The sequence below is a fragment of the Myxocyprinus asiaticus genome, chromosome 36, assembly GCF_019703515.2.
Source record: "Myxocyprinus asiaticus isolate MX2 ecotype Aquarium Trade chromosome 36, UBuf_Myxa_2, whole genome shotgun sequence".
Classification (NCBI taxonomy): domain Eukaryota; kingdom Metazoa; phylum Chordata; class Actinopteri; order Cypriniformes; family Catostomidae; genus Myxocyprinus; species Myxocyprinus asiaticus.
Window position 1 is genome coordinate 32,811,011 of NC_059379.1, and position 24,572 is coordinate 32,835,582.

The 24,572-nt window shown below is 36.1% G+C and overlaps 3 protein-coding genes across 5 annotated transcripts in view; 1 reads left to right on the forward strand and 2 right to left on the reverse strand.

Moving 5' to 3' along the window:
- Positions 1 to 24,572, reverse strand: part of a1cf (apobec1 complementation factor) — a 259,844-nt gene that overhangs the window by 48,203 nt on the left and 187,069 nt on the right. The gene's annotated exons all lie outside the window — the stretch shown is intronic.
- si:ch211-131k2.2 (protachykinin-1) lies at positions 700 to 2,864 on the forward strand. Of its 2 annotated transcripts, none has more exons than XM_051673787.1 (6): positions 700 to 955; positions 1,195 to 1,309; positions 1,919 to 1,951; positions 2,292 to 2,342; positions 2,556 to 2,627; positions 2,722 to 2,864. In XM_051673787.1, exons 1-6 carry the CDS (start codon positions 842 to 844, stop codon positions 2,760 to 2,762), a joined length of 426 nt encoding a protein of 141 aa, XP_051529747.1. In that variant the 5' UTR covers positions 700 to 841; the 3' UTR covers positions 2,763 to 2,864. The 2 variants fall into 2 exon arrangements, with proteins under 2 accessions (XP_051529747.1, XP_051529748.1); XM_051673788.1 differs by having other exon boundaries at positions 2,725 to 2,847.
- Positions 2,377 to 21,455, reverse strand: LOC127426743 (histone acetyltransferase KAT7-like). Its single transcript, XM_051673749.1, has 14 exons — positions 21,266 to 21,455; positions 20,516 to 20,663; positions 18,010 to 18,255; positions 17,478 to 17,560; positions 17,226 to 17,309; positions 16,832 to 16,930; positions 14,272 to 14,382; positions 11,660 to 11,851; positions 11,268 to 11,357; positions 10,944 to 11,084; positions 10,483 to 10,576; positions 9,920 to 10,066; positions 8,289 to 8,395; positions 2,377 to 3,471 (listed from the first exon to the last, which is right to left on the reverse strand). Exons 1-14 carry the CDS (start codon positions 21,278 to 21,280, stop codon positions 3,370 to 3,372), a joined length of 1,659 nt encoding a protein of 552 aa, XP_051529709.1. The 5' UTR covers positions 21,281 to 21,455; the 3' UTR covers positions 2,377 to 3,369.

The window sequence follows — 24,572 nt, forward strand, 5'->3', positions numbered from 1 at the left end:
CTTACAGGAAATCAACAGTGGTCTTAAATACGCAAAGAATTTACTGTAGGATTACTTAAGCATTCTGTGATTTAGTCAATACCCTGCCATGCCCTGTTACAGGATCACTGACACCTTAGTCAACATTTAGCTCTAAATACAAAGCAAAAGATTAAAAGGTCAGAAATGTACAAATAAGTAATATCCACTCTGCTAGTTAAATATGTTAAGCAAATGATGGAAAAAGAGGTCAAATATTTGCTAATGTAATTTCAAACATATGGGCACATTTACATAGTTAGGCTATAAGTACGCTACACCGCTCTGTTTGTTTAGTCTACATTGTGCTTCCCAGTAATTACTAATTAAATCTGTGCTGTAAAGTATAAAGTGCTTCTGTAATCTGCCAATGTTCCATAAAAGACCAATGCACTGGGACTGAATGAATACAAATGCTTGTTATTTCACAAATTATTTAGCATTTGCCTTGTGTAATGTGTCAATTAATCAAAATCAGTTAAAACCTACAACAAATGGAGTTACAGATCACTTAAGTCAAGTGCTAGTTTTTTTGATCATTTTATTATATTAATTCATTATGACAAAAAGACGGTGATGATGAGTGTCATTTTGGTATCTCAGAGCTGGGAGGGGTTTGGCAGCCGTATGTCTATAAATGCAGCCACCACTTTGAGGAACAGCACACAAAGACCTCCGATTTCAGAATAAAATCTCCTGCTACTTGGAGAGAAAAATAAAAAATCTCTCATCCGAGAATTTTTGATTATCTTTCATTTGTTTTGGTATTTTTGAGCTCATTTTCAGAATATAATTTTATTCAACTACACATTTTTTGTTCCATATGGAGATTTGGAAACTCACAACATTGATGTTCACCATGCTTGCACTTGTATACAGTGTTCAAGGACTTTCTTTCACTGTAAACCGAGAGCATTGGATTTCAGATAACGGGGGGGTGAGTAATGCTGTCTTTCCACTCTTCATATATTTTTTACATTATTATTATTATTATTATTTAGGTTCACCTTAATGATCAGTAAATTCAACTGTATTTCTTTCGTCATTCTAATGCTGTTACAGAGAGAAGAGAAATTTTACCATCGTTTTTTTTTTTTCTTCTTCTTCTTCTATGACTAAAATGATATGAAATAATCTTTTCACATCAGTTATCAAAATGGTTTGCTATTATTACAGGATGAACCAGTGGATGAGAGACTAGCCAGTCAAGTGGCCGGTCTTCTCAAGAGATCTAAATCTGATCAGTTCTATGGGTTGATGGGAAAACGCTCCGATAAGGCAAAATCTTTCGGTAAGACTTTATCATAGTTTCATAAAAGTAAAATAAAGAACTATCATTCTGGTGGTACAACATTTAGTAAATGCGAAATATGTAAATAAATTTGAAATACCCTACATATAATATGTATAAATACATTTCTTCACATGGCATTTATGTAATTGTAATTATTTCCACTGTAGCAATAGAATAGTGTATTTACACAGTGGAGTCCAAGAAGGTTTCAAATGCTCAAAGTTTTTTGGTACAAATAATAATAATAATCTGTTATAAAATAGAATTTTAACATGGAAATAAAAGTTTTAGGACTTCAAGGAACTTAAAACATAAATATTCCAAACTTTAATAATAATATTAATCCTAATCTAATGCAAGAATATTTCTGACATTGGCCTTGTTAATTCCTTTGAACAAGAGGTGAAATGTCTTCCCTCTGTTCATTTCTAATGTTTTTTTCTTTATTTACTATTATTATTCAATTAGAAAATGCAAAAAACAAACACACACACAAACCATAACCATCTTCACCAGTTGTCTCAGAATTTTGGTCCCTGCATATACTATAAGTAATAAAAACAAAAACTAAATAAAATGTGACACTTATTTTCTTTTTTGCATTAGAGATCCTCCAGCCTGTGAGAATGGATCGAAGAAGTGAGTAACACACATAAAGTGTACTGTAAATTTACATCAGCTTAATAAAACTCTTATAATGTGCATAAGTCCCATGAGAACTCTCTACACTCAAAATAAATATTGGCCTATTTTTATGATTTACGCAAGTTAATAATGCATTTCCATCAAATTTAATTGTGTAATCTTCAAAATTACATTAAAACTTTTTTTTTTTTTTTTTTAAAGATTACTGGATTTCCTGGAAAATGTCTATGAAATTAAAAAGCATAAATCTTCCAAATATACTGTATTTTTTGGTGCGTACACGTCTCATCTTTGTTTCAAGTCTCTTACAATGTGCAACTTTGTTTCCTCACAGGGCATAAAGGGGATATGTTTGTGGGACTCATGGGGAAGAGATCTTTTATAGGTAAGTCTTAATGCTATTTATTCAGACACACCTAACATTTACTCTGCATACATCAGCAATACAATGTTTTGCGGCCTGTCTTCAGTGCTGGTAACTCATTTAGTAAACATTTCGTTAGCAACAAAAGTATAGTTTTTACCTGTACAGTGCAAAGTATGGTTTATACCATTATGAATTATGTAGCAATAGGTAATCTGATTTTTATAACTGCAGGTCCTGTAACAAGAACAATTCCAGAGACAAGTACAGAAATGGACAAATCCGCAGATTTAAACAAACAATCAGGTACAACATTGAAAGTTCAAAAATGTATTTATGGAAATTGATGAAATGAACCACTAGTTTACAAGTCTGAAACAATATGTTCTTTTTCACACAGCAGATTTGCAGGAGGAATGGGACAAACTGCAGTACTACTGATAATGGTTAAGAGAACAAAGTTTCCAATGCTGTATTACAGATTTTATGGAGACAGAGATCACTCCTGTATATCAATACAGAATTATTATTGACTGACACAATGCTATACTTATAACATTGTTGTAACATGAGTACTTTTAAGCAAGTAAAAGTCTTGCCTTAGATATCAAATGTGACTTAATAAAAAGTATTATCAAAAATGACAGGTGCTTGCCTACTTCTGGTTTAAATAGACACACTGTTTTCTCAAATCTTAACACAAAAAGATACATTCATTAAAGAGAAAGAAGAATGTGTATTTAACAATGTAAACCAAAATGTTTTTTGTAAGGCCCCCAATATTTTGTACCGCATTCTACTGATTAAAATCATATACACTGGGGCAAGAAATTACTTTGGCCCGTGAAACATTCTGAAATAAGAATTCAAAAAAAATAAATAACACTGTATAAAACAAAAGTGAGTGATCTCAGAGTTACAAATGGCACATAAGAAGAGACAAAATGACACTAACAGCTCAAGTAATTGCAAAAGACATTGCTGATGAAGTTAACATCATAAAAAGTCTTAAAGGCTGTGAAACATGAAATGTAACAAAAAGAGTCCATTAGGTTCCTTTGGGAGGGGTCCATTTTAGAGAGCTGGGGTCTATTGTCTTATTGTTGTTGCCCCTTTTGGTCTCTTTGGCCTTCCACTCATCAATCAGATCCTGTGCCATTTAGAAACAACAAAATTAAATTAACTTTTTTAGTGGTAATGTAAGAAAACAACCAAATGCAGGGCAACACATAAAATAAATAAAACTTGTATTTTTACATTATATTCTTCTCTGTGAATTAGGAATTTAAAGTCTGCTGAAAAACAGCTTGTCCTAACAGCGAGCAACGTTGCACTTCAAATTAAGTGGATGTCTGAATGCAAGTTAACCAAATAGAGTACAAGTAGGGCTGGGCGATATGGCCAAAAATATTATCACGATATTTTTCATATCGTTCGATATCAATATTTATCGCGCTATACATTCATATTTGCATATTGCTAATTTTTTTGAATATCCAAGTTGGCAGAAGAAAAAAAAGTTAAATCCTAAACAGTCAAAGTAGTCCAAACTGCATTGTGAGCCCAGAGACAGCCCAAGCAGCGGGGTCTGAGGGATCTTCTACCAAAATATGACAATATTGTATAGAGTTTATCGATCGAGTGCAGCTGGATATGAATGTTAAAAGATCCATCTGTTCATTTTGAAGCATAATGACAGCAGTCCAGTATTTGTTTGAATATTTTTACATTTCAAATTATATATTTTTTAGATTTCTTTACATTCAGATACCCAAGTATGGGGGCATAGAAGCCCTTGTGACTGAGGAATGATACTGTTCATGGGTATCCCTTGCAAAAAAAAATAAAAAAAATAATTACATTTAAAAGTCTGAATGGACCGTTTTTATATTTTCATTAAAGTGAGAAAGACTACGCTACCAACTAGTAATTTTATTGTCTTTCATTGTCATCCATGTCAGAGATGATGAAATCTGATTAATTTTCACAAAATTAGAGCAGAAATCGATTTGTTTATTATTAAAGGCTCGTAACATGCTGATTAATAAAGCTAAATTTAGAAGGAAAAAACATTATGGTCTAAAGGCGATTTGGTACCACGTTAACTTATGTGGCGCCTCATGTCTACTCACATGTGGGGAAAAGAGGTAACACATGCGGAGCGGGACAGGGCATACATTAAGCGTGTTCAGTGCTAGAGAAAAATATTAAAGAATACAGCTCAGAAAGATCACAGCTGGTGTACACAATACTGTTGTTTTGTCACGCTGCTCACTAGAGACGATAAGAGGGCGCAACCGGCATCATGTCTTGCAGTCCGGGTGGAATCAATCGACCGCGGTGACCGGCATGTAGTCTAATCATTAGCAAGGCAACTAACGTTAGCAACTTCATGCAGTTTGAGAAAGCCGAACTGCTTGCGTTTTTAGCGACACGCACCTGAACGTCTAGATGTAGAATATGGGTAAAATATCAAAAATTACTCAAAAGCTTATCATCGATATCGTGGATTTTTTTATTGCGATAAATATCGAGATCGATTTATTGCCCAGCCCTAAGTACGAGTCACTTAAACATTCATTTTGATTAAATACTTCTTGGACTTTAAATTTAGGTTTAAAAGTAGAGCTGGTTATTAAAGGAATTGTTCACCCAAAAATGAACATTCTCACATCATTCATCTCTCATGCCATCCTAGATTGTGTATGACTTTCTTTCTTCAGCAGAATACAAAAAGATTTTTAGAAGAATATTTCAGCTCTGTAGGTCCATAAAATGCAAATGAATGGCTGCCAAATATTTTAAAGCTCCAAAAAGCACGTATAGCCATCATAAAAGTAATCCATACGATTCCAGTGGATTAATTAATGTCTTCTGAAGCGAAACACTAGGTGTAAGAAATAGATCAATATTTAAAACTTTTCTTACTAAAATTTTCACTTCCGGCCAGCCTGTGGTTTGCACATTGACGAGAGTGGAGTTTAAACTGTCTGTAGCATGACATAGGTGCGCAAGTCTCCTCTGCATAGATATTCATCCGTAGATACCTTATTGTTTCAATGGACCGCAATACTGTTTCCACACAAACACAGTTTATGCAGTGGTCTGAGCAAGGAGCTTGGTTTGAGGCATCTCCTCCATTCACTTGCATTCAAACAGCTCTCCTTGTTGACCATTCCAGTTGACGTATCCAAACTAGCTGTATGAGGCATCTATGTATGATTCTCTAGGCTGCCCTGTTGTAAGCAACATTGTGCTTCCGTATTTTTTTTGCATTTCAGGCATCAGTTTTCACGTGAACTTGCCAATGCGCTTACGTCACGCAAGAGGCTTCGTGACCTCAACCTTCCGGAATTTTTAGTAAAAAAAAATAAATAAATAAAAAGTTAAATATTGTTCTATTTCTCTTACCTAGTGTTTTGCTTCAGAAGACATTAATTAATCCACTGGAGTCATGATGACTATATGTGCTTTTGGGGCTTCAAAAATTTGGCACCCATTCACCTGCATTTTATGGACCTACAGAGCAGAGATATTCTTCCAAAAATCTTCATTTGTGTTCTGCTGAAGAGGAATGGCATGAGAGTGAGTAAATGATGACAGAATTTTCATTTTTTGGGTGAACCAATCCTTTAACTCAGATTTCACAAGCTCTCAATTTCATCTCATTTCATATGGGTATATTTCAGTTACAATGCCCATTTTGCTGACATATTAAAGAAATTCTCTCTCAGCTAATGCTGTTAATTATACAGGGGACCCCCAAATTTGGTCCATTATGAAATTAATAATTTTTTTTATTATTACAGTACATTATATTTATTAGATTTTAGCATTTTGAAAAAGCACATATTCCATGCATTTCATCAATAAATATAATGTCTTAATATAATATATGATAAATTGCAGATACTATATTACATATAAAAGTGCCTATAAAAAGTATTTAATAGAACTTTGACTACTTGTCAAGTTCTAGATAAGGAGAAAATTATATAAGAGGAAGTAGTTTTCATTTAAAAAGTATTTATATCACTGACTGCATTTTCCAAAAATAGGCTTTACAATATGGTTATTTATTATGTTAACCAATTTTTATTGGTTTTCCAGAAAGAAAATTACTATATCGTGATATAGTTATCATGATATAAAATTACTCATATCGTGATATAAGATTTTGGTCATATCGCCCACCCCTAATTTCTACCAATTAGTCTAAATTGGTATTCACCACCTTAAAGTCAGTTTTTAGTAGATGCACCTTTGGCAGCAATTAAAGCCTTAAGCCTAGGTGGATAGGTCTCTATTAACTTTGCACATCTGGACACTGCAATGTTTCCCCATTCTTCTTCGCAAAACTACTCAAGCTCTGTCAGGTTGCAAGGGGATTGTGAGTGCACAGCCTTTATCATGTCCATCCACAGATTCTCAATTGGGTTGAGGTCTGGACTCTGACTCGGCCACTCCAGGACATTAACATTGTTGTTTTGAAATCATTCTTGTGTAGCTTTGGCTGTATGCTTGGAATCGCTATGTTGCTGGAAAACAAATCTTCTCCCAAGTCTCAGTTCTCTTGCAAACTGCATCAGGTTTTCCTCCATGATTTCCCTGTCTTTTGCAGCATTCATTTTACCCTCTACCTTTACAAGCCTTCCAGGGCCTGATGCAGAGAAGCATCCCCACAGCATGATGCTACCTCCACCATGCTTCATGGGGATGGGTTTTTTTAATTATGTATGGTGTTTGGTTCGTGCCAAACATAGCGTCTGGTTTGATGGTCAAAAAGCTCAATTTTGGTCTCATCAGACCATAGAATCTTCTTCCAGCTGATTTCAGAGTCTCCCACATGCCTTCTGGAAAACTCTAGCAGAGATGTCATATGGGTTTTATTTTTTTTTTTTTCCCCAATAGTGGCTTTCTCTTTTCCACTCTCCCATAAAGCTGTGACTGAAGGAGAACCCGGGCAACAATTGTTGTATGCACAGTCTCTCCCATCTCAGCCACTGAAGCTTGTAAGTCCTTCAGAGCAGTCATAGGTCTCTTGGTGGCCTCCCTCACTAGTCCCCTCCTTGCATGGTCGCACTATTTGTCGCTCAGTTTTTGAGAACGGCCTGCTTTAGGCAGATTTACTGCTGTGCCATACATTTTCCATTTCTTAATTATTGACTTCACAATACTCTGAGGGACATTTAGGGACATGAAAATTTTCTCGTACATCCCCTGATTTATGTTTATCATCACCTTTTCAAGTATTTGCTTGGAGTGCTCTTTTGTCTTCGTGGTGTTGTTTTTCCAAAGATACTGACTCACCAGTAAGTGGACCTTCCAGAAACAGGTGTATTTATACTAAAATCACTTGAAACACCTTGACTGTGCACAGGTGGTCTCCATTTAATTGAGCCAATTTTAAAACCAGCTGGTTGCACAGTAATGATAGGTGAGCTGAATTAAAGGGGGTGAATACTTACGCAACAAAATATTTTGTGTTTAATGTTTTTTATAAATGTAGAATAATTTTTAGAACTGTGTTTTGACTTTGATTTGAAAGAGTATTTTTCTGTTGTTATCAGTGTCAAAAAAGCCAAATGAAATTCACTGATTCAATATATATAAAAAAAATATATATATATATATATATATAATACACACACACACTGTATATATAAACATCCAAGGGGATGAATAATTTTTATAGGCACTGTACTGAACATATACAGTATATATTCTTCACCAGTATGCTACTCAAACACTGGTGAGTGAAATTTACCAGCCAGTGGCTAATCACTGACATTTTGGTCACACATGCGAGTGATTTCCTCGCGATGTAGAGGGTTGCCGCGTAGATTAAAAGACTGATTTTGGGATTTAAGTATCGGTAGAGATCGTTCAATAAAATATACATGTTATAATGTCAAAAAATTTTATTATAATAATTCAAGATCAGCACAAAGATGATTTTCTGATTACCTGTCTCTTTAAGACCAGATGCTTCCCCTTCCAGTACTTGAGCATCTGAAGTGACTGCAGAGTACTGACGATATCCACTGGATTCACTGCGGTCTCTTGACTGATCTCTGAACAGAAATTAAACACAGGAAGCACATTAAATCCACTTTGCTTGTAGGGCTGCAACTAACGATTATTTTGATAATCGACTAATCTAACAATTATTAGAACGATTATTCAACTATTCAGGTGATTATTGCAACGATTAATCATTAGGTCTTAACCGACTATTCAGCTTGTTCCTCGACTTAAAAGGTTGTATTAAATGTGCTTACTAACAAAAAATCATCTTTTAAAAATCTCTCTAAATGACATTCACTGAATTACAAAGAAAAAAATACTTGGATTTTATTGTTTATTTAGTTTAAAAATGTATCATCAATTTTTTTGGTCTTGTTTTCCATTTAAAATTATCTAAAAATCCTTAAAACAAGATACATTTACCTGAGAAGCAACATATAAGATATTCAGACTTTTTAGAGAATGTATCTTGAATGTAAGTGTATTTTGTATATAATTGTATTTTTTCACTTGTTTATACTTCTGCCAATGCAGTTAAGACAAAATATACTTCTATTCAAGATACATTCTCTGAAAACAAGTCTAAATATCTTATATGCTGCTTCTCAGGTGAATGCATCTTTTAAGGATTTTTAGATATTTTAAAATATTTTAATATTAAATATATTCAACATTCTCCGATAACAATTTTTTCTTCTTCAGAATAGCTCCTAAAGTAAATGTACATAAGGAGTTTTAGATATTTATATTGGAAAACAAACCAAAAAAGACAAATCTAAAACCTTTTTTTTTTTTTTTTGCATTGTATAATGGGCTAAGACTACACTCTCTCACCTTTTTGGTCACTTCGATTCATCTTTAACTCACAAAAAACAAACTCCCTCTTCTTAACAGAGCTTGAATTGCCGATTCACCGTGACAAAAATGTTATGATTCACTACGTCACGAGCCATCACATTATAATCTAACTGTAGAAAGCGTGCGCAAGGGATGAGTGTCTCCGCGCGTGTATCAGCCGGGAGAAGTTTGAAACTCTCTCGTGCTGTTTTTTCACGCAACTCATATAAGCGGCTCTGAACGCAGAGAGACATGCCTGTTTCAGTGTGTGTGCTTATTTATACAACCTGCTTCCTTATTATTTGAACTTTAATAAAGGATGCAGTAAAGATGTAATACCGGGGTGTTTCCTTTTTAGACGTTCTGACTCTCAAGTTTTGCTCAAGCGGAACACCAGGTACGGCTCCGCTTTATTTCACGTCAAGATGACACTGCTTCTATATTTACTTTTGTATTTTTGTATTATAAGTCCCTCATACTTTGCAATCTACATCACCTTAATCTGTTTGGAAAGTTTGGAGTGCATCTGGTCTGTGAGCTGTTCTTTCTTCCTCTCCTCAATCAAGCGCGAGCTGAAGTACTGTTCCCCTGTTATTGTCGACGTTGTTGATAACGTCAACTAATCGTTTCAGCCCTATTTGCTTGAATGACATTTTAAAGAGGAATCCCAGTGAGCGTGCCCAAAATGTTCCTATCTGAAACTGTGCTGATCTACAAAACTCTGCTGCTCTTACCCTTGATGGAAATCTCTTTGCCCTTGAAGTTGTACATGTAGCGCAGCAACACCTCCTTCCAGTAGCTGCGATAACTGATGAGCCCCAAATCTGACAGAGGACGCTCAGGAGAGCCCACCTTCTCCTCAACCTTCGACAGCAGGTAACCTGAAACCAAGCAAAAGAAAATGACTGTGAAGCAGATGATAATGAAATGCAGCACCCAAAGGTAAGGGCATTGCTTTTCTATTTTGAAAGCACTCAAATATCTTGCAATTTAGAGAGCATGAGAGGAGACAGAAACAGAGCAGTTGTAATCTTGACAATTTCATGACTAATGCTAATTATATTCAGTGATAGGGCCATATCATACGGGCCACTGATAAACAGGATACAGAGGATTCTTTGCAGACAGTCACTTGTTCACTTTAAAGTTGTAATTCTTGATATTTCATTTTCACTCTCCTAACATTACTTATAAGACATTCCAACTGCAAGAGCAGGTCTTTATCAAAAGACCTTGTTTGAACCCACCCACAAATATCAATATAATGTACAGACATAAGACACAGGTATGTACTCACTGAAATCAATCAGCATCTTGCCATAGCCCTGCCTCATGTACTGCGGCATGGTCAGGATGCAAGACACATTGTAATTCAGGAAGGAGTTCTTTTCCTGCACAAATGAAAGCGAAAAGCAGTTTAGCCAGAGTGCTTTGCTATTCCATGATAAATCTCATCGTCCCTCTGAAGTGTTATGATCTAGCCAAAGACTTCAAAGATCCCATTAGCTAAAACTGACTACAATTGCTAATAAACATAGCTGCAAGTTTCTGAAAACTTATCATATATACATATTAGCCCCTTTGATCAGCTCTCTGTATTGGCCAATCACCATTTCCACCACATATTCTGAACAGAAATAACCCAATTTCAACCCAACTGCATGGTTTACATGGAAATGCAAGGTAATAAATTAACAGTTAATGCACATTTGAGGTCAAGTTTGCCAAAAGAACTCCAGCACATCATTTGACCTTTACCTTTGAGAAATAGCCCACCAGGTGACAGCCTGTGCTATCAGCTTCAGTCATGACATAAAACAGGAAAGGCTCCACATCATAGTACAGTGTTTTATGGTCCAGGAACAGCTTGGCCAACAAACACAGGTTCTGGCAATAGATCTGTTACGGCAGGGATACAATGCGCAGTTATTTATATAAAAGGGGAAATAATCAGTCAACATTTCTTTTCACAAAGCAACAAATACAAACCAGCGCAGTTATTTATATAAAAAGGGAAATAATCAGTCAACATTTCTTTTCACAAAGCAACAAATACAAACCAGAATTCATTGCGTTACCCACCTTGTTCTTTTTCCCATCAACCTCAAACACAGAGATGGCACCTTTTCTGTAGACCTCATCACCAGGCGGGTGTTTCCACACACATTTGGCCTGCACAGACCACACACACAATGAGAACATGTCTAAGAAGTAGTGTTGCATGCCATAACTTTGCCATGGTAGTATCCAGTACCACAGCCTCAAAATACTGCCAATGCTACAGTATTTTTCAAACAGTAGTATTTTAATAAGGTGAAATTATATTATAGTAAAATTAGAATAATATTATAAAAAAACAAAAAACAGATGTGATCACATGACACTACTCGATAATGTTATACTTTATCTGGTATTGTACCTTAAGATGTAATTATGGTATTAAGACAACCTCAAAATTAAGTTGGATTTAATACCATGTGTCTGCGCAGGATGGTCTGGCTCTTCATGTACTTCAGGCAAAACTCACAAACATACAGACGTCCCAGCCGGGCATACTCTTCAGGGTAGGGAGAGTGGTACCAAGTGTCCAGCTCAAAGCGACCAAACAAAATAGTCTTGATCATATTACTGCCCTCTGTGATATGACCCTGTAGTCGCAGTTTCTCCTACAGAAAACAAAATAAAATTGTAAACATCTCATTTCTATGTAAGAATAGCTAAGATAGCCAAAACAAACAACCCTCTATGGACACGTTGGAGGAAGAATTGCCATTGGCTAGTACTTTTTTGTTTTTACTTACCAGACTTTTGACAACATGCAATTGTAATGCAACTGAAAACTAAAAAAGACATTATGAAAACAGAGAAGGGGCATCATATATATATATATATACATGTAATCATATATAAATTATCAATTTCTCTGGATTTACTATGTGTTTGAGTAAAATGAACATTTTTGTTTTATTCTATAAAGTACTGACAACATTTCTCCCAAATTCCAAATAAAAATATTGTTATTTACAGCATTTATTTGCAGAAAATGACAACTGGTCAAAATAACAAAAAAAGATGCCGTGTTTTCAGACCTCGAATAATGCAAAGAAAACAAGTTCATCTTCATTTTTAAACAGCACAATACTAGTGTCTTAACTTAGGAAGAGTTCAGAAATCAATATTTGGTGGAATAATCCTGATTTTCAATCACAGATTTAATGCGTCTTGGCATGCTCTCTACCAGTCTTTCACATTGCTGTTGGGTGATTTTATGCCACTCCTGGCACAACAATTCAAGCAGCTCGGCTTTGTTTGATGGCTTGTGACCATCCATCTTCCTCTTGATCACATTCCTGAGGTTTTCAGTGGGGTTCATGTCTGGAGATTGGGCTGGCCATGACAGGGTCTTGATCTGGTGGTCCTCCATTTACACCTTGATTGACCTGGCTGTGTGGCATGGAGCATTGTCCTGCTGGAAAAAACAATCCTCAGAGTTGGGGAACATTGTCAGAGCAGAAGGAAGCAAGTTTTCTTCCAGGATAACCTTGTACATGGCTTGATTCATGCGTCCTTCACAAACATGAATCTGCCCGATTCCAGCCTTGCTGAAGGACCCCCAGATCATCACCGATCCTCCACCAAATTTCACAGTGAGTGTGAGACACTGTGGCTTGTAGGCCTCTCCAGGTCTCTGTCTAACCATTAGATGACCAGGTGGAGAATCGGTGATGATCTGGGGGTGCTTCAAGTTAAAATATTAGTATTGTGTTGTTTAAAAATGAATATGAACTTGTTTTCTTTGCATTATTTGAGGTCTGAAAACACTGCATCTTTTTTGTTATTTTGACCAGTTGTCATTTTCTGCAAATAAATGTTCTAAATGACAAAATTTTTACTTGGAATTTGGGAGAAATGTTGTCAGTAATTTATAGAATAAAACAAATGTTCATTTTTACTCAAAAACATACCTAAATCCAGAGAAACTGATAATTTTGCAGTGGTTTCTTAATTTTTTCCAGAGCTATAGCTATATATATATATATATGTGTGTGTGTATGTATACATGTAAATATATTAGTTTACATATATATGATTTCACACAATATAGTTTGCAAGATTGTACATTTTACTTTCATATGTCGCTTTTGATCCTTCTAATCATATTTTAGCGTGTACAAATGTACAAATTTCACATTCTATCAATTTATGTCATGAAATTGCATTTTTAATACTGATTCAAGTGGTTTGAAATTTCATACAGTTTTTTAACAAAATATTCACAAGGTAAACCTAATAAAAATAGAATTAATAATTCTATTATAAAAATAATAATTTAAGTGCTCCTATATCAAAACTATTATGCAAAAAAAAAGAAAAAACACACAAAAAAAACACATTATTACAAAACTCTTGCATAGATGCAGCACAAGCCTATTTGTTGCACTTGTGCGATTTACACTGAATTTACATTTATATGTATAACAAGTGCTAAATTGGTAGTCTCTTTAAGAGAAGCGTTTACAGTTGAGTGCGTGCAGCGCTCATTAATGAGAGAAGTTGCACAGTTGTTTTTCCCTCATCCGTACAATGTATGATTAGAAATAATGTTTCTTAACTTTTTGATAACCAACTGATATATTAATATATATAATACATATTTGTAAAATACAGGAACTGTGTAAGTCTTTAAGAGTAAAATTCAGGCACATTTCCATCACTTTCAAAGGTCCCTAAATCAGGAATGGCCCATACTTGACACCAAAACTAGATCAGAAACAGTTGTGCTAATAATACAAAATAAGGGAACCAACAAACATAACAAATGGATTGTCTTCATTTCAAATGTTACATAATTTTGGTTCTTATAACTGGATGATGTGAGGAAAAAAGTCTTGCATTTTCCAGGAACATATTCATAATTCAAGCATTGTCCGAATCTGTATAAACCCTGAAAATAAGATCTGAATGAGTGTGACTTTTTTTTTAATTAATCTTTAACTATAGACAAACGTCTTTGATTTGTAAAATATGTCCATCAGCACGTGTTCTGCAAATTCAGAATTGAGTAAAGAGGCATGTCTGTTCATACCAGATCCTCTGACGCACGGGCCTGTGCTTTTCTGAAGAGTTCCAGATCATATTCGCTGGTGATGTTCTCCAGGAGTGGTTCTCGAGTGGTCCCATGTGTCTGTCTGTGCTCCTGATACAACAAAGAAAAATAAATGTTAGCACAGGAAGTCAAACTAAATCACATAGCACAACTAAATCCAAGCTGATTTAGTCTACTGTGACTCTAATAATACTTATATTTAGTGCATAATAAGATGCGCTAAATATAAGTATTATTAGAGACACAGTACCACATTTGATTTCACGCAATTGAAAACAAAGCTGTGAAGAACATTCCTACAGAACCATTCAACATTTCGCACAGTTGTATACATAGTGGACAAAACACTGAAAATAGCTCACTACAAATTTCTGGAGAGCAAAAACTCAACAGTCCCTTCATTAAAGGTGCTACATGTAATATTTTTTACTGTACTAAATCATAAAATGACCATAATATGTCATTAGAGAATTAGGAAACATGCTAAGCTGAAATACTGGCTTCTCCGATAGCAATGCTTCAGCCAGTATATTCTACTTTGAAGTTTCCATTCCGGGCCGGAATTCCACCCACTGCCCACTCACCAACAGTATTTCGACACCACCGGGTTGCCAGATTTGAATAAGTTTGCAGGCAAACAACACTGCGTGCTGCAGCCATGGAAGCCAGCAAACGAACTGGATCAGAGATAACAGATTCCACCCGACCTAAAAAGCCTCACCATTGGTCTAAAAACCACCATGACCAGAGTCGTAGTAAAACAAGGATAAATATTGGAGATGCCTTTGGAAGATGGAGACAGCTTAATGCCCAGAAATCATTTAAAACGGATGCTGAGTTGGCTAATTTGCGTGTCAACATTCTGGCAACCCACATGAGCTTAGAGTCTGGTGCGGGGCAGACAACTCCCCAATATTTTGAATTTGGACTGCAGTACCCATTTCAAACGCTTGTTGTCAATCTTACAAATAGCACCTTTAAAGCACTGTTTTCATTTGCATCAAACTAAATGTAGTGCTGTGAAAAAGTATTTGCCCCTTTCCTGATTTCTTCTATTTTTTGTTTTTTGTATTTTTCATACTAAATAGTTTTAGATCTTCAGGTGAGATATAACATAAAACAAAGGCAACCTGAGCAAACACAAAATACAGTTTTTAAATGTACATATTTTTTATTGAAGCATAAAAGTTATCCAAAACCTATATCACACATATGAAAAACTAACTGCCCCTTTAAACTTCATAGCTGGTTGTACCACCTTTAGCAGCAACAACTGCAACCAAATGCTTCCAATAACTGGAGATCAGTCTTTCACAATGCTGTGGTGGAATTATGGCCCACTCTTCTTTGCAGAACTGCTTTAGGTCAGCCACATTGGAGGGTTTTCGAGCATGAACTGCACATTTAAGGTCCTGCCACAGCATCTCAATCGGGTTCAAGTAAGGACTTTGACTAGGCCACTCCAAAACTTTAATTTTGCTTCTTTTGAACCATTCAGAGATGGACTTACTCCTATGCTATGGATCATTGTCTTGCTGCATAATCCAGTTGTGCTTTATTTACGCCAGATGTAACGGGACACCTGTCTTCCAAACAGTTCCACTTTTGAATCATCAGTCCACAGAACATTCTCCCAAAAGATTTGATAATCATCAAGGTGTGCTTTGGCAAAATTCAGACAAGCCTTAATGTTCTTCTGGGTTAGCAGTGGTTTTTGCTTCACCACTCTTCCATGGATGGCATTTTTTCCCAGTGTTTTTCTGATAGTGGAATCATGAAAAGTGACCTTTAATGATGTGACAGCGGCCTGCAGTTCCTTGGATGTTGTCCTTGGCTTTTTTGTGACTTCCTGGATGAGTCGTCGCTGTGCTCTTGGAGGAATTTTGGAAGGTCAGCCACTTCTGGGAAGATTCCCTACTGTGCCAAGTTTTCTCCATTTTGAGATAATGGCTCTCACTGTGGTTCTTTTCAGTCCCAGAGCCTTTGAAAAAGCTTTGTAACCCTTCCCAGACTGATGTATTTCCATTTCCTTTTTCCTCATAATTTCTTTCAACATTATCATAGTGTGCTATGGGGTGAGACCTTTTAGCCAACTTCATGTTGCTGAAAAAGTTCTATTTAGATGTTGATTTGATTGAACAGGACTGGCAGTAATCAGGCCTGGGTGTGTCTAGTCCAGCTGAACCCCATTATGAATGCAGTTTCATAGATTTGGGAATTTAGTAACTAAGGGGGCACATACTTTTTCCACACAGGTCTAGTTGGTATTGGCTAACTTTTTTTTTTTGCATCAATAAATAAAATTATCATTTAAAAACTGTATTTTGTGTTTACTTGGATTGCTTTTGTTTTATGTTAGATTTTGTTTGAATTTTTGAAACAATTTAGTATGAGATCTTCACAAAAACATAAGAAATCAGGATGGGGCCAAATACTTTTTCACAGCACTGTATGGGGTCTTTTTAATATATAGTTACTAATAAATAGATAATATATCAAAAAACAAACAAGATTTTAAAACATGAGGGAGCAAACTCACCATGTACTTTTCTTTTTGGTCTTTGGTTAGGCCAGAATCCCTCCTCTTCCTCATCTCTATGACCTTCTCCTTATAACGAACCTGTCTTGGCGTTGGAGCCTGTGGAGAAGCCTTGCAAATTAGTACAAGGTTCCACTTTTACTAACAGGTATACTGAAATGGAGTGTCTCTTCCAGATAAAGTTCATCCTGCGCTGACCATCAGTCATATAACAAACTCCACTGTAGCTACCAACTACCAAACACTTATAGCTCTAAAGGCATCATGCTGCTGACACTGAGTCTTTACACAATTTAATGCTTGTTTATTTTTAGTATAAAAGCATGAATGCACTTAGAGACATTAACAGACTTATATGATGTTTATGTAGAATGGAAAGCTGTTTGGTGAGCACCTGATGTCGAGTAGCATGTCTGTTCTCCTCGTTTTGCCCCTGACTGCGCTCTTCCTCTTGTTTTTCACGCTCAATGGCTTTCACCTGATCAAAATGACAAGCAGTCAAAGATAATCAACAGAGAATAAGCTGTGCAGAACAATGCAGAAAGATAAACCTAACATGCTCATGATGGATGATCATTTCAATACTTCTTAACTGAATAGCTCTCAGGGTAACAGTGGAAAATAAATAAGATTAACATTAACACACCTTGCACTCATCTGCTGAGAGGTTATGGTAAAGAGGACAGCCAGATATCGAGAAATGACGCTCATGCTTCCCGGTTAAATGTCCTATAGAAAGAGGCCAAGTATAGATACACAATATAAATAAATAGCTTTTAGCATTCGGACTATGAAAAAAAACAAACAAACAAAAAAATTTAAAAAAAATGAAAAGGTGCACCCATGAATTTATTTTGTTCAGATACCAAAATCATTGTCGTATCAATGCCAGTATGTCTTCCAACATATGGCGACCTGCTGAATTTAAAACAGCTTTTATTATGCTACTGATATGACTTAATATCATGTGTGTACGGGATTTAAAAAAATATTTCAAAACTACTGCTCATTTCTTTGTATAATGCTTTTTTTAAAAAAAAAACAGAGAGCTCCTTCAAAGAATTTAATAATATTTTAAAGAACAGTGAACACTTTTTACAATTAGGTCCTTCTAACCATTTGCAGTGAATTCTATTATTAATCAGCGGCAAAAGGAAATTAATTTGAAGAGCAATTACCTAGAGAATTGCACCCAGGTGTGGGGCACTTCATATTGAAGTTGTAGCTCTCATGGAAACGGCGTCGTTTTGGCCGATGAGAGGGATCACTGCCAGAGTCTTTCTGGTCTTTAGTCATGCTCTCATCATGGGATGCGTTGGGGCTGGATATGTCAATGTCTGATTCAGATGAGGGGGCATTTCCCGTGGGTGTCCTAGGGGGAGACTCATCTCTCTCTGCTGCTTGCTTCACATCTGGTGGGGCATCTAGACGAGGAACAGAATTTAATTGAATTTCTCTTTCACTCTTCAAATGGTCCTCAGTGTTAAAATCCTTTCTCCTATCCCAGTTTAATATGCACAGACAAATGTAAGTAAGCCATTCGTAGGTTAATTCTCTCAAAAACTGTAAGCACTGTGTCTCTATGTCTTAAGAAAATGTATTGTGAAAATTATGCATCCTCGTTTCCTCGTTCCTTAGTCCTTAAGCCCATGACCTGGAAACCGATTTGAGTCCGCCATCATTAAGGACGTATCAGTTCTTCAAATGCACCGCAAGAAGGCGAGGATGGAGGAAGCTTATAGAGGACGCTTGAGCGAGGAAGCACAGGCACATCCTATGCGGAAGACCTTTTGGTCGAAGCACCTGATGCATGCATAAATTCTTCTCCCCCTTCACATCTGGCACAAAGGTTTTAATTCATGTTTCACCTCCGTGGTTTAAATAAACTAATATTACCAAATACTTCAATGCATATTGAATTATTAGGATTTATTATGAAAATATCAATTAACATAACATCAAGCGCTCCAATGTAAAGTAGCTGTGCACAGACGAAGCTTTGAAGTGATGCATGAGTGAGTAGGACATTCCACTTTACAAATCCTCCATCCTAGTTTCCTTTCCTCCTTTCCTAAAGGAAGCAATGAAAGAAAACGAGGATGCACAATTTCTGAAATGAGAAGTACCCAAAGTCTAGTCCATACTGAAACCTATTCTGGCCAAAAACCACCCACTACAAAAGAATGAGACCGTCTGACATGTAAAGCAACCACCCACAGTTTAACATGCCATTTAATGGCAGATACGTTTTAAACAGATGATACCAAAATAATAGACCAATGCAGAAAAAACTCCAAATATGCCAGCAGTCTAAGTGAATATTTGTGCAGAAATGAGTGAAAATGTGTGATATGTGATCAGGTTCACAGTTCATCCAAAAGTAAAAAGAAAGATTATTTCAGACAGACAAAAAGATGAATATTTAGTTTTGTTCATGACAAATCAATTTCCATCTAACCTATATATTTAAATAGACTTGATATCACAAACCTAGTAAATTTCAGCAAATCCAGCTAGTAGTTCTTCCTTTAAATATCAACATATTAACTTTTAAACAAGACTTTTTTTACCCGGCAGACTGATAAAAACCCAATGGACATAGACTCACAGAAGATGGGTTGCAGTTGTGAAATCAGATTGGAACTTGAGATTTGCACATTGTGTTTTCCAGTTTTTTGTGCAATACACACCAGAAGGTCAGAGAGCAGAATGTGGGCAGTCCGTAGGCGTGCCATCTGAGTCTGAGACTAATAACCTACCATTTAACATACTGTCAGAGAACCAAAATCAATCAATCAGATCACTGTTTCCTCTAAGCTGCGTGCTTACATGGCCGTGCACTTCTGATGTTTCTTCTGCGCGGTTGGCAGACTTAAGTGTGTGGGAAAACTAAGAGATTTTCTTGAATCAAAGCTTAATGCATGCTCAGTATTTCAAATGGAATCCATACAATTTTCATTTTCAAGTACAGACCACAAGCTTGAGTAAAATCTTGTGTGTAAAGTAAACGATGTGAAAATATACATTATTGATGTGAAACGACACATAAACATACCGCAGTTATCACGGGGCATGAGCGCTATTGGTGAGTGTGGAAATGCGGCTGCACGCCCGAACGGTTAAATTTGCTTCATGGTCAATGCCTGTCCCGTGAGTGATTAATATAAACAGTCACTTTCACGAATGCAAACAGGTGCAATAAATCAGGTACTGTGCGTGTCAAAATATCGGATCTGTGCATAAGAATTTGCAGTGTGAATGCACTAATGCAGCCTAATAGATCTGACACTGCCTCTATTATGTTGTAAATATTAATCAAACAACAATATTGAAAAGAATGCCACTGACTCCTCTTTATTTATATGTCATTATTAGCCTATTACACCAATCAGCCACAATATTAAAACCACCTGCCTAATATTGTGTACGTCCCCATCAGGCCGCCAAAACAGCACCAACCTGCATCTCAGAATAGAGATGATATTCTTCTAACCACAATTGTACAGAGCTACCGTATCTGAGTTACCGTAGACTTTGTCAGTTCTAACCAGTCTGGCCATTCTCCGCTGACCTTTCTCATCAACAAGCTGTTTCCATCCACAGAACTGCTGCCCAATAAAAATAGGATTTGCTCAGCAAGAACAAAAGTTAGAGAGAACACGCCTCAGATGTGTCTGTTTATACCTTGTGAGCTCTGGCTCATGCGCAGTGATGCTCGGGTCATGCGGGTGTTATTGCGCTGGTTGACTTCACTGTGGGAGCTGTCGGTCTTCTCATGATCCCCGGAGTCATCAGAATCAGCAGTCCCATCTGAACTACTTCCCGCTGTTCTCTAGTAATAGGGATATACGCACAGTTATATCACAATGCACATGTAAGTTGAGCAGAATTATGATAATACAGTAGCCAGCAAAGATCCCATTTCGAAATCTACAAAGCTTCACTGACATGATAGACAAATGCACACTGCCAACGCATTAATGAACATTATATACTAATGTTTACACATTACAAAAACACAGTAAATACGTAAAGTGCACGTTGTCATGTGCACATGCAGAGCAACAACGCTTGTTTACATCTGTGGGTCCTCTCAGGTCAGTTTGCATAATAGAATAAATGGCTGAGGCAACAACAACACAGGATAAACAAACAAAAATGTTGCTCTCATATAGCCTCAGTTATGTTTTCATGTCACGCGCTGCTTTTGTTTCCATTCAACAATCCCATCTTAATTTGCAGTTTAAAACACTGCATTTCGAAACCAGGTCGACTACTTTCGACTCACTTGTTCTAAAAGATCAGCAGACAAAAATTGATCAATACGTGTTCATATATTTAATTGTGTCCAGAAATGGACAAAACCACTGAGTTAGCCGCTAGCTCGCGCTGAGACGGTTAAGCCACTGACCCAATTCTCGCATTTTCTCTCACCTTTTTCCGCGGCATGTTTCCTCAAATAAATACAAACTCAGTCCTTCACGCAAAGTTAAACTCGCACTTTGACAAACGGCTACGTTTGTTTTCAGTTGTCTGATATAATACAGCAATTGTGTGTTGATACGTTTGTTTGTTTGTTTGTGTGTGTGTGCGTTAACATCAATTGTTCGCTCTCGCGCCACACTGAACTACAGCGGAAGTGACGCAGGTAACGGCAAATATGGCGGAACTGAATGCCCCTCTTCTTCTTCTCTTATTTTTTGGCGGTTGGCAAACCAGCTTTTGGGGCACTACCGCCACCAACTGAACTGGAGTGTGGAACAGCGATGTGGAAGGACAGCTCTTACGTGTGTGTGTGTGCGTGTGTGTGTGTGTATATATATATATATATATATATATATATATATATATATATATATATATATATATATATATACAATGTCTGCATAACCCATTATGGTGCTTTTTTATTTTATACAAATTTCCATTTAATCCAGTGTGACCTATGCGTATTCTTGTTATTATTGATTCTTCTCTTCTTCTTAATTAAGCTGTGGTTCCTCCTCCTGTACCCACATTTTCTTGTATCTTATATAAGTGTCTCCCCTTTATTTCTCCATCCCAAAGTTTCTGCCAGATATTATTTGCAGCTTTACGAATAAATGCCTTGGCTTCCAGTTTGCTCATGTGAATTATGAGTTCAACATTATTACATTTTAATGAGTTTTTTGCTAGTTTGTTCACAATCTAATTTCCTTCTACTCCTACATGTGCAGGAACCCAGAGAAAACTAATGATGTTTCCTTGATTATGCAGTGTGTACAAGAGTTGTAAAAATGTATATATTATATCTTGTCTACAGTCAGAATGTGCAAATTGCAGACTTTTCAGGGCTGCTAGATAGTCTGTGCAAATGACTACTTTGTCAAGTCTTACTTATTCCTCCCACTGGAGAGCCAAATATATTGCCACCAACTCAACCGTAAACACCATTTAATTGTCTGGTGCTCTTTTTTTAATAGCTACCTGATATTTCGGTACATACACAGCTGCTCCTGCTTTTCCAGATGCTGGGTCTTTTGATCCATCTGTAAAGATATCTACCATATTATTATATTTTTGTTTAATATATTGATTAACTATACAATCCTCTGTCATGTCCTTATTTTCTTTGATTTGTTCTTGTAGATGTGTATGAATGCAGGGCATAGGAAATCACCACAGTGGAACTACAGGTAATTGCACACTTTGACTATATTGTCTTTGATCATGACCAATTGATTGGGCGGTTCTATTTCCTGTCCACCCTAAGCTCTTGATGCTGCCTTGTGTCATGTTTAAATGTGTTTTTGTTCATGTTTCATTGATTTTCATAGTTTAGTTCCTGTTTTATAGTCATGTATTCATGCCATGTGATTTCCTGTTCCCTCATGTGATCCTGTCATGTGTTTCCCCTTCTTCTTCTTCTTCTTCTTCTTCTTCTTCTTTGACATTTTATGGCGGTTGGTAAACCAACTTATGGTGCATTTCCGCCACCAACTGGGTTGGAGTGTGGAGTATCGAACTTATTGGAAAATAATAAATAAAGAGAAAAAAAAAATCCTATTTATTACTTGTATTTCTTTCAAATATGCTAACACCATATGAAAAGTTATTCCATCCTTATTAAGCAATTTTTTCATTGAGATTTGTGCTCTATCCTTTATATCCAACTTCTCAACTAATCTCAGTCTTTCGTTATCATAAGCTCTACATTCAACTAGGATGTGTTCAACAGTTTCTGGATGATCACACTTTATACATCTTCCATTCTCATGTTTACCTATTTTAAATAGAGACTGATTTAATTGTGAATGTCCAATTCTAAGTCTAGTTATAACAGTATCTTCTCTTCTATTACCACAGCTGTTTCTTTTAACTCCCACCTTCAATTGTATATTATATAAATGCCTCCCTTTTCCTCCCATTGTGTTTGCCATATCTCATTAATAGCTTTTCTTATTTTCCCTTTTACTTCCATTTTACTCATTGGAACTTTGAGATCTATATTTACATTTCCTAAGGCCTTCTTAGCTATCTTGTCCACCTTCTATACTTTGTAATGCTGAATATGAATCAGAACATACTACTACTCCCTCTAGGTGATTCTCTTACACCCACTGTAAAGATAGTAATATTGCAATCATTTCTGTTGAGCAAACTGATAAATGATTTGATGTTCTCTCAACTATTTTACACTTGAGATTAGGCATATACACTGCAGCTGCTGTTACTCCTGTTTCTGGATCTTTGGAACCATCTGTATATATCTGAATCTCTGAAGCATATCTTTGATTTAAATACTGTTGAACTATTATATTTTTTTGGCATTGGTCTGAATTTATCATTTATCATCTCATGCAATAGAAAATCTACTTTTGGCATTGGACATAACCATGGTGGTATTTCAGATCGGACCACAGTTGGGCATATTTCCATATTATTTATTCCAACTATTTCTGCCTCTTTATTTGCTTCCCATACAAAGCTCTCCAGATTAGAATACTCATACTCCCAACAGTTTTCTAATATTCTTTTAATGGGATGTATTTCAGTATGTCCTCTATTTGATGTCGAATATGCCATTTTTAGTTTTAATCTACAGAGTCCAAGAGGCATCTCATCTATTTCTACTTGAATAGCAGACACTGGAGAGGTTTTAAATGCTCCACAGCATATTCTTAGAGCCTGGGATTGTATGACATTTAGTTTGTTTTGTAAGGTTTTACATGCTGACCCATATACCATGCTCCCATAATCAATCACAGGCCTTATTATTGAACTATATACTCTTTTCAAAGACTGCCGATCTGCACCTCAGTCAATACCTGCCAAACATCTCAATACATTAATTCCTCTCTTTGCTTTATCTACTATTTTTTTTAATATGATTCTTATATGTTAATTTAGAATCCATCCATACTCCCAAGAATCTAACAACTGGAGTTTGAACGAAAACTTGATCATACAATTTTATCTTGATTGATGGAGTCTTCTTTTCTTTAGAGAAACATATTACCTGGGCTTTTTTCACTGACATCTTAAAACCCCAATAATTTGCCCATCTTTCAACTTCATTCATTGCCTTCTGCATACTTTCTACCACATATTTTATATTCTGACCTCTTTTCCAGATTGCTCCATCATCAGCATATAATGATTTTCCTATTCCTATATCTATGTTATCAAATATATCATTTATCATTATATTAAACAGGATAGGACTACATACACTTCCTTGAGGGGTCCCATTATCAATATT

Bases quoted from the DNA above. Each gene is read 5' to 3' on its own strand.
- si:ch211-131k2.2 (XM_051673787.1), top strand. From the start codon at position 842: ATGGAGATTTGGAAACTCACAACATTGATGTTCACCATGCTTGCACTT. The intron at 1,310-1,918 runs GTAAGACTTTAT...TTTTTGCATTAG, and splicing joins CGATAAGGCAAAATCTTTCG to AGATCCTCCAGCCTGTGAGA. The intron at 2,628-2,721 runs GTACAACATTGA...TTTTTCACACAG, and splicing joins AGATTTAAACAAACAATCAG to CAGATTTGCAGGAGGAATGG.
- LOC127426743 (XM_051673749.1), bottom strand. The intron at 16,931-17,225 runs GTGCTCACCAAA...GCTTCTCCACAG, and splicing joins GACATGCTACTCGACATCAG to GCTCCAACGCCAAGACAGGT. The intron at 11,358-11,659 runs GTATTAAATCCA...TGGTCTGTGCAG, and splicing joins CCATCCTGCGCAGACACATG to GCCAAATGTGTGTGGAAACA.